Source organism: Chelmon rostratus, chromosome 19 (assembly GCF_017976325.1).
Source record: "Chelmon rostratus isolate fCheRos1 chromosome 19, fCheRos1.pri, whole genome shotgun sequence".
Taxonomy (NCBI): domain Eukaryota; kingdom Metazoa; phylum Chordata; class Actinopteri; order Chaetodontiformes; family Chaetodontidae; genus Chelmon; species Chelmon rostratus.
The window spans coordinates 9,847,012-9,865,055 of record NC_055676.1 but is presented as its reverse complement, the minus strand read 5'-3'; the positions used below and the strand labels follow the sequence as shown (position 1 = coordinate 9,865,055).

The following is an 18,044-nucleotide window of genomic DNA, read 5'->3' as shown; positions in this document are numbered from 1 at the left end:
TAACTAGAAAACATGGAGTGGATGACTTTATTTACCAGTACTTCATGTTTGATGTTGTAATCCTTCGTGCTTTAATGTACTGTGCGAATGCATACTGAGGCCCACTTCAGATGTCACATGAATGATCCACTAACCTTCAAAAGGAAACAGAGGGGGATGTCAAGTGCCTTGTCGCCATCTCTGTGTATATGTGTGTGTGTCTGTGTGTGTGTGTGAATGGATAAAGGATAAAGCTTTGGATAAAGGCATCAAATAAACGCACTCCATTTTCACTGCTCCTCCTAAACTTCCATGGTGTAGGAAACGTTACATGAATGTGAGTGAGTAATACAGCTGCCTGTAAAGAAACCTGAACACTTGGTCTTTTTGAGGTAATTAAAAAAAAAACAAAAAGAATCATCTGAAGAATTAAAAATCAATCACTCCTTGCTTTATTCAGTCTGTCTGTGCTGTAATTTGTGCCTAACAATGTAGCGCAAACTTGCATATTTCTCTTAACATTATTTTCCTCAGTGTCATGTGTTGCATATTTTAATCAGTACCTGACAATGTAACATAGTGCCTTCTATGATATTCATACTATTTAATAGATATTTCTACGAACTACAGTATAATCTATTTTATTGCTGTTCTGCATGTTAAACTATTTCAGTTACTTTTTAATTTTAACCTGAAATTCCTGTTTAGGGTGACTATGTCCAGAGAATAGTCTTTTGACCAGCTGTGCTGCATTTACAGCAATGTTTATTAATGTGCACTGTCCCTGCTAAATAAACCAGTATATAAAAAAATTAAACCTTAAATGCTGTCTCCTAACCTTTAAAGCTCTAGCAGGCAAACAATTTAATAAATCACTGAAGATTTTATGTCCAATTTCACTGCAGGAGTAGAACCGTGAAAATAGTCTGCTTGTTTTCATTTAGTGGGATTAGAAAGGTGGTGGAGAGGAGAACGCATGAGGAGAGCATGTGCGTGCCACTGCAATAAAATGCAATCAAAATGTTACAAAAATGTGCTATCCTCCGTCTCGCAAATGACTGAAAGCTGTATTCAAGCCCAGTGAGCTGATCACATCTGGACGTCTTCACACGTGATCCGCACATTGTGATACAGGAAAGAGAGAAGTATAAGGGGGCCTTGTTGCTCCCTCACTCCCATGGTTGGCTGTCTGGCCAACCATGAATAAAACTTGTCAAGGTATTTAATTACCACCTAGTGATTTAGAATTGGTTATTACAGTGCCTGTGAGGGGAGCCCAGCATGACCTACACCAGCCCTCGTAAACAACACATGAAAGATGTATGTTGTCATCAGCAGTAATTAGGGCAAAGTTTTGTTCCAAACCTGCCAAATGTGAACACATTTAATGAGTCGAGCCCAATAAATATGTGAGCCTGCTTTTAGAAATGTGCACAAACTGCAATTACAGCATATTAATAAATGCTAGATCTGAAGAGTTCATGTTCTAAAAACATTTTAATATGCAATTTTATGTATGGAAAGCCTTTGCAGCTCCTGCTTTTGTTAAAATAGTTTATTCTGTTTTAGTGCATATATGATGCTCATTTATTGTCCATAAGTAAATCTTGCATATCAAAGTGCAACTGGAACCACAAAACTAACTTACCCTATATTGTGTTACTGTATATGTTCTAGTTATACTGATCCAGTTTGTATTTGTACGCAACACACAGCTGTTTCCTCTGCAGTCCCACAAACCATTATCTGAATACTTCACTGCTGTCTGTCCTGCTTGTTTCACCCACTGCTTTCATGAGTGTGTTACTCTGAACCTATGGACACATTTTAACAAAACACTGTCAGGGGTTGTAAATAATAGAGGGGGCAGAGATAAAAGCTTCGTGCAAAGGGCTACAAAGCCAATCTGCTCCATCTCTTTTATGTGACTGTACCAGCTCAGCTGTGTACTTCATTAGGCTTAATGAGTCAGTCAGATTTTCTGTAATGCACAATTTGACATTAAATGGAAATATTGTTTCTGCTCACACATAAAAAACTCTAATAAGGCTATATCAATCTGAGCGTTTTGCATACGCACACATACAGTATACTCATCATAAAATGCACTTCTGTCTAACTATTATTCATCCATCACATGGTTTGATGCCACATAAATGTAAAACACATCCGAAAAGGGGAGTGATCTTCAATACTTACACCTTTGATGTGCTTTTGGTGTCGTTAATGCTTTTTGAGAAGTCACTTTTTTTATGTTTCAAGGTTTTTAAGACTAAAACCAGCTCAAAAGAGATCAAGACTGAGGGCTTCTTGAGCCATCACTGTTGGACTGCAGACTGCAGTTTACGTCTATAATTGCTGACACCTGAAATTCTTTTTAAACAGCTTTAATGCTCATAGCTTGGATGATGTCATCAACGACATCACCTCTCTGTGTGCTGAAGTGGTTCTCGAAACAAAAAAATTTAGCTGCTCTCCCTCCTACAGTTTTCATAATTTATATATACATATGTGATGTGGGACGGTGGCAACCTACACGAGCAAAGCGCATGATCCAGTAGAACGAGAGTGTTGTCCTTGTCGCTGATACGCTTTCTGAAGCGTTACAACAACAAATTGGGGTCTTTATGGAAGTGTACCCATTGCTTCACTTTAACATGTGACATGCTTAGTATGCTGCTGTGTACTCTGGCTACAAGCTTAGCAGAATTTAGACAGCTGATCTGCGTTCACCTTGAGTGTAAGTGCACTTCACAGTCGCTTGGACAACAGACCAGAATGGAGCATGAGACAAATCGATAGCCAATTAAGAATTGCAAATTTTTTTCTAATTTCCAAATCGGCCAGTTTGTGTGTGTCAATGATGGAAATCTGAATGTCTGTGCAACATTAAAATGCCTTTCTAACACACTCTTAAAATGCTTTGTTTCAGTAGCAGGTTTTAAATATCATACCAATACATTTGCATTTGAATCATCAGATTAATTTCCTTCCTCATGATTATTCTTGAGCGTTTCGGAAAATGTATGTAAAATGCATCTGCATTTGTTCTCCTTCCCTCACGTCCGTTATGTGTGACTATTAATCAGCTGAGCACTTACTCAAGCCTTTCCTCCCTCACATCACTCCTTTGGCTGCGTAGGTCAGCTACCGTTCTTACAGCAGGCTTGATACCCATGCGGGGGGAGCTGCTGCTAATGAAAAATATTTTAAGACTAAATAAAAAGTGAAAAATGAATCATGCATGTCCCCAGTGGCAAGGGAGTCTATCAAAATCATATTGAGAAGCAGGCTCCCAGAAGTCTTCTACAGTGTGTTATTCATTCCCAAATAATTTTTGGCTGTGTTGCATTTATTGGAGAAAACAATGGACAGCGACTGCTTCGAATCCACCATCTCGCCTGCCAGATTTGTGGAAGAAATTATTGGTACAGAGCATGCTTGAAAAGGACATGAAGAGAAGTGGGAAGGCTTAAAAATGTTGTCCACTTCTGATCTTGGCTTACCTGTCTAAAAATATAGCTGGACATGAAACTTCCAAATCAGGGAAACATCTAAACTTTAATTTTAAGATTATAAAATTAACTTTTCTCAGCTTATAGTTTGCTTGAGCCCATTTCTCCTTTTCAATAATAAGGAAAAGTACCAGTCCATGCAGGCTGATGAGCCCTCTCTTAACAGCTCCATCCCCTCTCTACCCACCGATAATCCTGAAATAATCTACCAAACTCGGTATGGAAAAGCACCCTTTATGATTCCAGATATACTCCTCAATCTCCTGTGCCTTGTACCTTGCCATTTAAGTTGCTGTCAGGCTAAATATACACTATGGGCTTGGCCTCAAAAGCAGGGGATATCATCATTTTCAAGATTTAAGAAAAGAAGGATTTCTCATTATATTTCTTTTCTATTTTGAACACTGTAAAAAGCAGATATTACGACATGACCTAACTCAAGCATGTCTCAAGTTCCTCTGTGTTGACCTAGAAGAGCCCACTGACAAGAACTAACGCCAAGGATGTTTCCAATAATGGATGACGTTTTGACTGGCAGTAGCATTGCCAGTCTATTTTCTCTTTATGTGCGCAGAATGCCTGTAATACACTGTAGGACACATGGACTGACGCCCCTCCCAAAAACACTGCACATAATGAAAAAGTGGCACAGCTTTATATCACTAGTATGTGAAACTGCTCGTTATCAGCATTGATTGACATTAGTTAAATGACAACAAGTCGTCCCTCTATGCTGAGTTTTGCATGAGGAAAAAAATGATCATGAATTCTAGCTTGGCTCTGATCAATGTCTCTTTGTGCCCATGACCTACAGTTATACGCTGATATTGACCACTAGCCTTCTGCAAAAATGTTTGCCTGTCCTATTAGGAAGAATCCTTTTCAAATATCTAAAATAATAAAGTAATTGTAATTTGGTCAGCAGGAATGAAGACTATACAGGACTTGGACGAAACTGGCTGTGCAAAAACACTATGCATAATACATGAGTAACTATTTTTGATCCCTGCACTGCTGGGTACAATCCATAACTACAAATTTTCCAGATTTAAACCTGAAGCTTAATTTATCAAACATTTTATGTAACACTGTCTTTCAGCTCATTTTACTGATACAATCTGTAGCAGGGATTGTGGGAATATTTATTATGCTCTTGCATAATGCTAAGAATGCTCCTCGGGCTACTGATAAACACATGTGATCTTGAAATGGAGCCTAAACTTCATTGCAATGTGGGTTATCAGTTCAGTTCCGCGCTGTAGCAGCACAGTGTAACAGTTATTTCAGTTCACTATCCACACATTCGACAGATGAGGAATCGGCCACACAGTCGAAAAAACGACTCAAATACACGCTGCCCCCCTTTACGTAAAAACATACAGCTGAATCAGATTAATAGATGTTTTTGATAAGAAATATTTTACATAAAGGCACATTTTAACAAGGCGAGCACGTTGTCGTAAGTGCGGACCGGAAGCACAGCTGCATTTACTTGCTTTACAATATGGCGACCGGGGGCACGTAGAATTTTGTTTTGGGCTGTAACATAACGAATTATTGTAACATTTGGATCATTCGTAAGCAATTTGCTTCTCAGAAACCAAGCAGTGCACCGTCATTACTCTTCTCTCTTGCAAGTCAGTTCGTTTTCACGTGTAAGTGGGACATGTATCGTCGCGGAGCGGCTAAGAAAGACCACAACAACAAACCGGTGAAGAAGGACGTGAGTGACAGTGATAAATACGCCGACCTCTTGGTGTTCGGCTATGCCTGCAAACTGTTTCCAGACGACGAACGGGCTCTTTACCACGAACATGGAAAACATCTTATCCCATGGATGGGGGACAAGAGCATCATGATTGATAGGTCGGTTGAACAAGCTTAGACCGAAACATTATGCTAACCATCTATCCTGTCCGTTAGCCTGTTTCAAAATTCAAGGGACTGCTTGGAGTTTTTCTTGCAGAAGCTTGGGAATACCTGCAACTGACGACGAATATATTATTTCTTGCCTGCTAGCTTGTTTTTGGATGTCCTGAACTGAGAACAAAATTATATATGAAGTTTACAGAATAACATGCGAAGATGCAACTCCCTGCTAGTCTTTGCTAACATTAGCCACGACGCTGAGCTATCAATATTTAGGCAGTTGCCAATTTATTAGGCACAGCAGCTAAAACTACTGCAGTCTAATACAATAGTCTTACAGCTGGGGTGAGCAAAGTTTTGTTAAAATCACTGTAATGCAGTTTAACACAAAATAGATATTATAACCTTCACGAAGACATGATTTATTGCAGAACTGTTGTGTTTGACTGCATAGTTTGTGCTGTGTACCTCCTAAACTGGCCATGTAGTGAATGTTAGAGACAAACACGAAGATATCGAAATTTCATAACCTTAAAGACTGCTTAGTTAGCTTTTAGGTGGGAATTGCATCTTGGCATGTTGGGAGAATTTCCTCTGGAAGCTTTTACTGCAGGTATACTTTTATGATTAAACGTCAGCCACAATGTGGTGTGACACAGAAGATGTTTCATGCTTTCTGTCCTTTTCAAATTGCGTTTTACAGCGATGAACTGGGATTTTATTATGCTGTGCTGATATCCACAAGGCCAGAGCAAATTCTAACCAAGACAAAAGTTACTGCAGTTAAGGTGATTCAAAATATCACAATGTGGATGTGACGCATTCGGACTAAGAAGAGGATTAAGGTGCTGTTGGCCTTTCCACAGAATGTTGCAGCTGGCGATGGTGCAGTGTTTGATTGCCACCTCCATGCAGAACATGTAATGAATTACTCTAACCTTAGAATAGTTCATTGTTGCTTTTGAACCACCTTGATCTGCAGTGGCCCAACTTGTGTTTCATTTGTACAGCCTCTGTATGTGTGTCTTTATCACATAACCCAGTTTTTTCCCCAGCAAGGTAGGCTAAGGGGTCCTGCCAAACCCCGAATGCCCACCACAGCACCCCATTTCTTTGTCTTCATGAAGAAACTGCAACTGAGAGGTGGCGTAGAGGGACGAACCCTGGAAAATGTCGTCCATTTGGGTTCTTACGGATAGGTATTTATGTGCTCGGGTTTGTGTGAATGTAACTTTCTTTGCAGATGTAGACGTAATGATGAGTGTTACAGGGGGGATTGAACCCTGTAAGGTAAGAGGCGAGTTGCTTTGTTTGTTTTCCTTTTGTTTGTTTTTTTCTTTTGATGTAGGGTTGTTGGTTTGTAAGACTTGTCCAAGAAGGAATTAGCAGCAGAAAGCTCGCTAGGTATCTTAAGAGCACTATCATCAACTTAGCCCAAGGACTTAATGAGAGCATTATTTTGTTGTCAGTATTTTGAGAAAGTTTCAAAACTTGTAGTATTTTACAAGTATACTCCCTCTTGACAGACTTAAAGAGGTAGAGCATTTTTGTTGTTATAAATTTGGGGTTTTAGGTCCCCCTTCCCGTTGGTAAGTAGGTCCATGTTGTGTACAAAAGTGTTTGTCGACTTCCTTCTCTCTAATCCTTTTTATTGTCCAACAGGTACGATGGGCGTGGTCACTTACATGACCTTTCAGAGTATGACAGCGGGTCATGGAATACATCCTACCAGCTGTCGGAGGAGGAGGACAGGATTGAGGCGCTCTGCGATGAGGAGAGGTACCTGGCTCTGCACACCGACCTGCTGGAAGAGGAGGCGCGTCAAGGTGGGCAGGCTGCTATCAGAATATTTAGGAAAAACACAAGTGAATCTGCCTTTAGTGGGTCATGCTGGATGATATAGAAAAATCTGCTTTCATTTCTTAAGTGAGTCATGTTCTTTCTCACCCAAAGAAGGCAAACATTTAGCCAGCAGACAATGTAGTAATCCTACTGGAGTTTTTCTGATCCCATCAGTTATCAGTCATTACCATCTTTCAACCCATCATCTTATCACACGAGGGAGTAGTAAGCCACAGCGAAGTGTTCACCAACTGTAAACACATTGCATGCATTTCAAACAAGATTTGAGGTAACGCCATTACTCACATTCAGGCTATGGCTGTATAATTGGTAGTACTAGAAATTCAAAGATTGGTAATTAAGTAAATGTGACAGTAGGTCATGTCTTTTTTAAAATTAATTGCTGTTTTTTGTTTGAACATGACCTACAAGAATGTACTGAATAGGTTGTTAAAATTGCTGCAACATATCTCGATGTTGTTTCAGTGGTGTATGATGGTCAACATTGGTCTTTGCCGCTACTTTCCTACTGGCGTAATGTTAGGACATTTAGAAATGCTTTGACATTTGTGTTCCACAGATAAATCTTGATTCCCATCGGCAGCAGCAGCCCAAACCCTTGTGTTTTACTGGCAGATACTGATCTTTGCAGGCAACTCTCACTTAGACTAATGTGTGTGTGATAGTCAAAGTTGCTGCACAAGCCATAACTGAACACCATCAACAAGTCATAGCAGCATGGTTGCAGTCAAATTGAAACACTCCCAAAACTTAGGCACTTTGAATATGGCCTTAATTACTGATGTCTCATTACACTAAGTACTCGAGTTCATCAAGTCTACAGCAGTGTTGTTCTTCTGTTTTAAAGTTAAAATGTTCACTCTCCTCTCAGGCAGTCAGTGTTTGAGTTAGTGTCCAGAAACTTTTTAATCTCAGGCCCATGTCCTCTTAACGCTTCTCCCACAGACTAACACTTAGGCTAATATGACAAGCCTGTCTGTACAAACAGAAATTGCTACATACTTTAATCTAGTTGTCTTAACGAAATCGTGATTTTCTAGGGAGAATCTTACACGTTCGGCTTTCTGTCTCATTAAAACGTACTGGCTTTGACTCTGAGCTCTGGAGATGCCATTTCTATGGAAATCTCTTTCTACTGTAGGATATTTGCATCTCAGTCCTTTTACATTATAATGAAACAGGCTGTTTTGATGACAAAGCACCCTTCTGAAAGACAGACTTAATGACTGTAATTGAATTAATAAGCCACAGTTTTAAGTGAAATATGGTGTCTTATGCCCAAACTGACAGGACAGAATGAGTCAGCTAATGATTTGTGTCACACACACACACACTTATACACTCACTGCTGAAGGTTCATCCCCCAGGCTGGTTTGCCCTTGAATTTGGAGGCCTGACCCCATTCACTCAGGCTATTACCCATCTGTCCACTGTAGGGACAGCAGGAAGGCATTAGAAATATTGATAGTTTTAGTGGGAATTTTGCCCTTGCTCCTTTAATAAAGATATAGTTCGCCATGAATTTCAATAGAAAGGGGATGGTGTCTGGGGCTAAGTGACCATGTCTCGCTGCCAGTTAGGTCTCTTTTTGTCTTTTTTATTGATCAGTGTGCTTGTGTAAGGACATGCCATAATTTATAATAGAATCTCAGTCGGATATTTATGGAATCAAGTTAATTTAAACACAAGATACTTGTGCTCAAAAAGAGGATTCATTCTCAGTGAAGAACCTTGGAGCTCTAATCTGCCTCTATACCTGCCAAAGAGCAGTGATTCCTAACACGTCTCTGGGGGTCATCAGGTGGAAACCTCCCTTCAACAGTGTTTCGCCTACTTAGTCCCACTACACCTCCAGGAGGTTAGGCAGTGAACTCCGGCGTCCCAGAGTCACCCCCCCTAGTGCCAGTTCACACTGCTCCTACACAATCCAAACAGCACCGCCACGTTCAACTGACCCAGAGATGCTCCAGGTAGTGGCCAGTACCGATGCTACCATTTAACTATTGCTAAAGCTACTGCTAACCACTAGGAAGAACAGAAGAAGACAATACAGTTCCGATGCTACCATTTAGCTAATGTTACGTGCTAACCGCTACCTGCTAAGAGGAACAGAAGAAGACAATAAAGCTAGATTCACCTATACTGTTAATGTTAATTGCTAGCTACCAATACTAACTGCTAAGATACTATCATACTCTCACCGCTTTAGCTATTGTTAGCTGCTACAATGCTACCACAGGCCTAGATGCCACATGTAACTGCCGATTGCCACACTACCATCATTTACCCCTGCCTCTCACCAACTGCACCAAGAAAAAGCGGGGTGGGAATACAAACCCTGGTTCGGGTAGGGGATAGAAAATAAAGAGGTAGAGTCAAAAGATGAAAGTAGGGATTGGATACAGACCCTTGTTCGGGTAGGGGGTGGAAAATTTAGAAGGTGCTGAAGGTGGAGGCCTAAACCACAGACTAGATTTAACAGCCTCTTCTAACATTTCCTTCAAGAAGCAGCAAACCCTACCATTTCCTTCAAAAAGCAAACAGAGCAGGAAAACAAACCCTAACATTTCCTTCAAGAAGCAAACAAAACAGGAAAACAACCAAAAAGATCAAAAAACAAGCCAACTCTGTGTCTTACCACGCAAACTCACCTGAACAGGCCGCATGGTCCCAAAGAGAGACTGTAGCTGGCCACACCCCCACCTTATCTAAACTTCCTGGTTCTCTTCCTATTGGCAGAGCGAGAAGATGGGGCGGGGAAAGCAGAGCAGAGGAGAGGTGTCTTGTTCAGACTTTAACCTCTTCTCTTGCCGGGTTAGGCCACTGTCCCTATTTCACTCCCCAACTACTATTATTTCTCCTGATCCATATCCACTGACTAGCAGCCTCATCTGACATCTCCCTCACTGTCTTTCTTAAATTTTGCCCATGCACTCCCAGCTCCCTCAACAGTGAAACAGCTGACCCTGCAACAAAACCTCTACACCCCACTTCAACCGGACAGACCCTGGTCTTCCATCCCCTCTGCTCAGATTCTGTCTTTAAATCTGCATACTTAGTCTTCTTCCTTTCATAAGCTGCCTCCACTGAATTTTCCCAAGGGACTGTTAACTCAATAAAATACACAGTCTTTTTACTCATGGACCATAAGACAATGTCTGGCCTCAGATTACTATAAACTATATATATATATATATATATATAGTCACAATCATCAGTTATTGTTATTCGAGCGTATTCTTTTAAATCTCACCATGTAAATGGCAACAAAATACCAGGTTTTTGGTCTCAATAGAAAAATAGCTTACTTTAAAGAGTATATACACATTTTTTTTTTTTTTACAGAGGCTCTGTTTTGTCAACTATCTTGAGTTCTCAAGGGATCAGGGTGTAATATTTTCCAAACTCAAGCAAGTAGGGGTGGGCGATATGGCCAAAATCTTCTATCACATTGTAGTAATTGCTATGTAAAATTAATGGAAAAATGGTTTAAAATAACAGTACCGTACCAGACTTCATCACATTTGATTATTTTCTTCTTTTATTGGGAACTTCCATGCAAACAGAAAAAGCTGCCTCACATGTGACAACACTTGATTTTAAAAAAGAAAGAGTATGAAGCACCTACACTGTGTGCAGTGTCATCAACATGCCTGCTCACTCGCTGTGTAGCAGGGCGGCAATGCGTACACTGAATGACTGTGTGTAATTATGGATTAAGGGATAGCTCCCGCAGTGGAGACCACATCTCTGCTGGCGGACGAATATCTACCATTGCACAGTATAGACCGACACAGTGCCCAACCCTGCCCAAACAACAGCTGAAGATTTTTGCCTTTATGAAATACAGTCAATCAGGTCGATCAGAAAGTGTTTGTTTAGTGTGGTTAAATCGGACTGTGGCTCATAGTTTACATTCATTTGGGCAGATTTGAACACAGGAAATATACTGGGGACCAAAACAACTTCTAGAGCTGTTTCCTTCGTGGTGGAAATGCAATCCGACCTCGATCTGACCCAACTACAAGGCATGCTCTGCGAGTTTGTGCCAAACGGCTTCTGTAGCCAGGTGCGATTTGAGTACTGCAGTGTCTGACTGAAAAGATTTATGGAAAAGAAACCAGTTGCTAGGCTGAATGAATCCAGTTCTGACTTTGACTAGCTACAAAGTATGCTGCCTTGTTGGCATTTGGAAATAGAGGCCCTCACCTTCTTTCTCCTGCCTCAGACACGTCTAACCAATCGGTACATTATTCTCAACAGATGGTTGTTTGTGGTTTTCCAGGGCTGCATCGAAATAGATAATAGTGCTTAGTTTGTGCAGTCTGGTTTAAAATGATCAGCAATATTGTGGTAAATGTTTCTCTTCTGTTTTCCACAGAGGAGGAGTACAAGCGTCTGAGTGAGGCTCTGGCTGATGAAGGCTCCTACAATGCAGTGGCCTTCAAATACAGTGCTGACTACTATGACCCCTCTCAGCCCACAGAGGAGGAGGATGCTAACAAGGAAACCGGTGAGAGCTCACATCATTGACAACTTGCTTAGGGAGTCAGATAGTTAGTTACTCTCAGATACATATGGAGTTAGTTGGTCAGCGGGATATAATCATAACTACACACACACACACACACACATATTGTGTAGGAACATTGTGACTAAACCAGGAAAGCAAGACATATAACACTGCTTTTAATGGTAAAGCTACCACTGCAAGGGACAGACACTTGCATGATGGTGCTCTTACAATTTTGTTAATTGTCCATGTATTGTTTAACAATCTGGACATATCTTTGATGAACCTCTCGTGTCCTTTATATGGTTGTGGTGGGAACGCTGTAAGTTTTTAGCTGATTGACTTAGTTTGTGAATTTTTGTCTGCTGCAGTCTGCTGTGAGGAACGCAGCAGCTCTGTCTAATCCGTTTCTTTTTTGTTTTAACTATTCTAATCCATGCAACCATCTGCAGATACACAGCCTCCACGGGGTTGCCGGAGTTGAATTTCTGCCTGCAGAGCACACAATAAACGTTTCAAACATATTTTAAATTTAATTTCATTCAGTATTACACAATTATTTCTAACATCTCTGTATTTGATGCCCCATGGTTGTAGCATGAAAAAAAGATTTTCAAATTTTAGCCCAGGGTGCAAGCAGGGTAAGAAATTAGCACCAGCTACCAGTCAAATGCTGGTGAAATATGAAAGTGGTTGGTATATTTCAACCACAAAATAATGATTTACTTGTGAGGAACTAGTAAATTAGAATGTGTGACTTGGCTGGGAGATGTTCACATTTTGAAAAAGTTTAATTTCCTTCTCTGTGTAGAATGAGGTTTGGCATTTAGACTGTTTATCACCTGTGAACACCAGCAACAACTTTGGTTGTCGTCTATCCATATCTGACACACACACACACACACACACACTTTAAATATTTGATGTAGAGATGGAAGCACTTTGTCCCAGCCATTGGCCTGACAGTTAAGCAGACTAGATGCCTCTCTGGGGAGATTGTAGGGCTGAGTCCAGAATATGAATATGTCTGCCAAAGCTCCAGAAGAATTTGCCTTTTGGGAATAAGTCAGTCAGGGTCATGTTACACTGTCCATTAACATTTTGAGCTGATTTCAACTAAATCCCCGCTGCAGTTTTAGGTTTTTCTTTGTTGTCTGGTTTTTCCCTTCTCATCGTTAAAGTCTTTGACATTATCACGAATGCAAAAACATGAAAAAGTCCCTCATCTCAATGCAAATTTATACTCTCAAAGAGAGAGTGTTTGGGCTGACAGATACAGAGACACACAATCAAAATATTAATAAAGTCATTGTCATTATTATTAGCTCCTGAGGGAAAGCCAAATAAGCCAAAAGGTTAATTGCAGGATAATTCATTATCTATTGTCTGTCTAAACATGACAAATCTGGGTGGTACTGTTAACCTTCCTGTAAAAACCCTCACTAATTAAACTACCCAGTCATTTTCACAATTCATCCATTAATTTCATACCCTGTCAAAACAAGGAAATTGATTTAAATGTGCAGTGTACTTATTAGCTGAATTTATATAAATTTACCCATTTCACCCTCACTGAAGCACCTGTGTGTAAGCAGACTACCTTCTTCTACCTTCCCTGTATGGATCAATGTGTGGCTTATACCTTAGAAAAGAGAAACAGTTTGTTACTTGATCAAAATATTAGAAATGTTGATATAACTCCCTTACCTGTACATTTTTATCACAACAGATGAAGGTAAAGGATAGAGGATGAATATTGCATTTTTCTTTTACTATGATTTACAGTGACATGCAAAGGTTTTTTGTAACCTTGGTCAAAATATCTGTTGATGACCTGAATTCCAACTGCATGAAGTTAAGGATGGCATGCCTTGATCTTTCAGTCAAGATGATAGTTTGTAATTTCCATCTTTTACAGTTTTAAAATAACAAAAAAAGGAAAATGGCCAGGAACGTTTGGGCACATTGCATGGTCAGTAGTTAGTAACACCCCCTTGGGCAAGTATCACAGCTTGTTGTAGCCAGCTAAGAGTCTTTCAGTTCTTGTTTAGAGGATTTTCTCCCATTTTTTTTCTTTCAAAAGGCTTCTAGTTCTGTGAGATTCTTGGGCCGCCTTGCATGCACTACTCTTTTGAGGTCTATTCACAGATTTTCGACGATGTTTAGGTTGAGGGCTTTCATGGTCACTGCAGAACCTTCAGCTTGTGCCTCTTGAGGCAGTCCATTGTTGATTTTGAGGTGTGTTTAGAATCATTGTCCTGTTGTAGAAGCCGTCTTCTTTTCGTCTTCAGCTTTATCACAGACAGTGTGATGTTATCTCCCAGAATTTGCTTCTATTTAATTGAATCCATTGTTCCCTCTGCCAAATTTTATGTTCCCTGTGCCACTGGCTGCAACACAAGCCCAAAGCCCACATCATGCTTAACAGTTGAAGAGGTGGTCTTTTCATGAAATTCTGCTCCCCTTTTCTCCATCCATACCTTTGCCCATTGCGACCATAAAGTTCTATTTGAACTTCATCAGTCTACTGGTTTCCAAAATGCATCAGACTTGTTTAGATGTTCCTTTGCAAACTTCTGACACTGAATTTTGTGGTGAGAACGCAGGAAAGTTTTCTTCTGATGACTCTTCCATGAAGATCATATTTGTGCAGGTGTTGCTGCACAGTAGAACAGTGCACCACCACTTCAGGGTCTGCTGCATGTTCTTTGTATAGTCCTCCTTTCCTTTTTCAGTCTAAAATTATACCAAACGAAAGTAATCCACTAATCTTGCTTAAAATGTTGGAGGGAATGTTTCATCTCTAGCTTTATGACTTTTTGATATCAGTCCATCTTCTACTCATTAACTATTCACAGTAGCATAAATTTTGGGCAAACTTTTTCATCTAGCTGAATTTGTATAATGGAATTTCTAGTAACTCAAAATTAGTCTGAAATTATTGCTCAATTGAGTATATATCCAGTATTTGCTTTTTATTACAAATGACGAACAAGAGTTGGTCTCATTCTTTTTATCCTAATATCTCCACACATGCAAAGAAGAGGCAGAGCCTGAGGAGAGTGAGGAACCATTCGTTGCTCCCCCAGGCCTCGCCATCCCTCCCGATGTGGAACTGGTGAGTATCAAATATCCAGTTGGTTGTATGAACACAGCGTATCACAATGCATATGTACTGTGGGTTTGAACAATAACAGAAACACCTGTAGACGCTGATTTAATCCAATACAAAAAGCCTTCGTGAAGTCTAAATAGATAACAACAACTTCACAAAATTAAGGCAGCTGCAGTTTTTGCAGCCACGCCCCAAAGTTGCTCTCGACCGACTGCAAAACCTCAGAGCATGATGGGAAATGCCTGCCCTCTCCACTGATCTAAGATCTGATTGGTTTGGTTTGGTTCTATTTAGTTGAAGTAATTTTAATTTTATTGGGCTGATTTAATAGGATTAATGTTTTGTGGTTGATGGCAGCTTTTATCACTGAAAGGCTGAATCCATTCAGTAGCTTATATAAGAGATAGACTGCATTAAACAAAGATAAATAGACTGCATATAATCTTTGAGACGGACAGTCTGGACAACTCAATTACCACAACAAACTCATGATGATGATGGCTCTCATACATGAGATTTCCATCAACATTTTTATGTAAAATAATTTAGTAATATGGAGGTTAAACCATTGACTGAAACTGAACAATGAATTGAAATATTATCAAAATTGCAATACGGCCAAATAGCCGGAGCTGCAATTTTTTGATAAAGTTAAATCCTGACACATGTATGAAATTGCATTCTTCGTCTTTCCTCTTTATGACATAGCACATCTCTGCTACAGCGCATATTAGTTATATATATACACTGATGCTTCTATACGTACAGCTAATGTTTGACATTGACATCAAAGGATGACATGCAAGATGTAATAGACTGAAAAATTCAATATGCATTGTTGTTGCTTTGTTCTTACTGGTGTTTTCGTGTCAGACAATCCTCCCTATGGACCAGGCCAGTCTACAACTCTCTTAAGCATGAAAGGAAAGACAAGCTTTAATGTTGCCAGGAGCTGCCAGGAGTATATATCATGCTCGGTACACAATAGCAAAAACACCCATGTGCATACATACAGTGCACAACATAGCTGTGGTACACAATATGCATTCGATATTGGCGTGTATTCCCTAGATTTTTAAGGAATATTCTTCTCTCTGAAGTAGAAAATTTCTCATGATTACTTTTCATGACTGTTCTTATTGGATTTTTCATTTTCTTTAACAGAAAATGGCAAACAGCATGGGGAGAGAATGACTTGTTCAAGGGTCTTTGACCAGAACCTAACCTGGATGCTGTGATGCATGTCAGACTGCTAGTTTACCAGGAAACATTGCCGCTTATTGCAGTTTATTGTTGATATGTTTTTTTTAAATTAAACTAGGGTGGAATGCAACAAAGATCCCAGATCAGATTGGAAACAAATTATTGATGTGCATCTCAGTTGACAGGGTCCAAGATGGCTCTTCTTTTTTTTACATGATAACAAATGGCTGTAAACTGTATGTTATAGTTCTAGAATGCTGGCATGCTTTATGCTTTGGGTCTTTTTGGGTCTTTGGCGTGGCAGCTGTGTTAATCAGTTATAGGTGTTGCTGAGAATACTTTCCTTGTGTATCATAAACATCTATCAACATAGAATATGTATTACACATCCCCTTTTTACCTAATGGATAAGAACTTAAAATGGAGTGCGAGAAGCCCTTGTATGTCAGCAAGTCCTTGACAGCTTAGAACACAATAATGGTTTGTTAGAGTTGGACACTTGCATCTTTTTGGCTAGTGCCTTGAAGGTAATATTTATTATGACTCTCATCTAGATGAGATATGTGGGTTCTTTTGGAGATCGCTGCACTTCTCTGTACTCTCCAGGTAATGGCAGTGATTAATCATTGAAAGCACACAAGGGGAACAATAATGAATGAATAATGGACCATTTCTTGTTCCACTGATTTCCACCCCATGTGTATTTTAAGAATTAATGTCATCACAATGAACATAAGAGTGCTGGGCATAAGAATGCTTCAGAGACAAAATGACTTGTGTCCTTGGTATGAGGGAGCTCACTCTTGTCTCTGGTACTGATGCTCATTTTTCACTATTTTTGCTTGAGCTTTAACAGTGTTTCTACAAGAAATGATTCTGTTTTTTTCTTCCAATTAAAAACTTTACACAAACCAAGAAATGTGTAAAGTTTAAAACATACATGTTCATGTTCTTTACTTTTTTGTAGCCGGCAACCATCAAGACCCATAACATCATCGAGAGGACGGCCAACTTTGTATGTCAGCAGGGGGCTCAGTTTGAGATAGTCCTGAAAGCTAAGCAGGCTGGTAACTCCCAGTTTGACTTTCTTCGTTTTGACCATTACTTGAACCCTTATTACAAACACATCCTGCGGGCCATGAAGGAAGGTCGATACAACCTTGTCTCCGCCAGCAAGCAAGAGCAGTCACAGGGTGAGTTACAGGAAGCGGTCAATCTGTAGGGGTAATGTCCTCACACGAACATTAAATTTGCACTGTGCTGTAATCAATGCAGAAATATCACATCTGTAACACATGAACAATCAAACAGAACGGAAGGAGGCAGTAAGAAACATTAAAATTCTGAAATGATTATAATGTTAAACATTTGCTCATACATATATTCAGTACTTTTTTTATTTGGCTTGCTTGCTGCAGACTCCCACTCTGATGATTCAGATGAGGATGGGGATGGAAGTTACCTCCATCCCAGCCTGTTTGCCCCAAAAAAATGCTCTCGCCTGGAGGAGCTGGTGAAGGTAATGTAAACAGAGTATAGGCCACCCAGTGTGCAGCATTACCTGTTTGATACAGTTGCTATTTTACTTTGTGACTCTATGCTTTGAAAAAGACCTCTGTAGTTAAAGAAGTGGGAGAATGGTTTTTGTGGACAGTGACCATGGGCTGCTCATCTATAGGAGTCCAACTCAACATTTCTACTCATGACTAATTCTTAAATATTGCACTGCATTTTATGGCTTCTGACTTCAGAGAGCTGCTTCTTCTTCTTCTTGCTTGCTTGTTCGACCAAACTGGCCTTATTCTTCTATAGCCCCTAAAAGTAATGGACCCAGACCATCCTTTGGCAGCACTTGTACGAAAAGCCAAAGAGGAAAGAAATGGCACTGCAGCGATGACAACCACACCAGAGGAAGTGCCAAACACAGCAGCATCCAGCGCACCAGCGCAGTACACTACTGACCGTGAGTATAGATTTCTTTTTTCCT

At 40.0% G+C, this 18,044-nt stretch overlaps 1 protein-coding gene across 3 annotated transcripts in view; it reads left to right on the top strand.

Annotated features, from left to right (window-relative positions):
• Positions 1-5,003: 5,003 nt before the first annotated feature.
• LOC121623475 (splicing factor SWAP) overlaps positions 5,004-18,044 on the top strand; it is a 53,764-nt gene continuing 40,723 nt past the window's right edge. The window contains exons 1-8 of one of the 3 annotated variants that reach the window (XM_041960751.1): positions 5,339-5,360; positions 6,491-6,562; positions 7,026-7,189; positions 11,608-11,739; positions 14,781-14,857; positions 17,025-17,250; positions 17,476-17,576; positions 17,870-18,020. In XM_041960751.1, the coding sequence (XP_041816685.1) occupies positions 6,534-6,562; positions 7,026-7,189; positions 11,608-11,739; positions 14,781-14,857; positions 17,025-17,250; positions 17,476-17,576; positions 17,870-18,020 (880 nt within the window). In that variant the 5' untranslated portion in view covers positions 5,339-5,360; positions 6,491-6,533. Of the gene's footprint in view, positions 5,361-6,490; positions 6,563-7,025; positions 7,190-11,607; positions 11,740-14,780; positions 14,858-17,024; positions 17,251-17,475; positions 17,577-17,869; positions 18,021-18,044 lie in introns of all 3 variants that reach the window. The other 2 variants (XM_041960750.1, XM_041960749.1) reach the window with 2 other exon arrangements.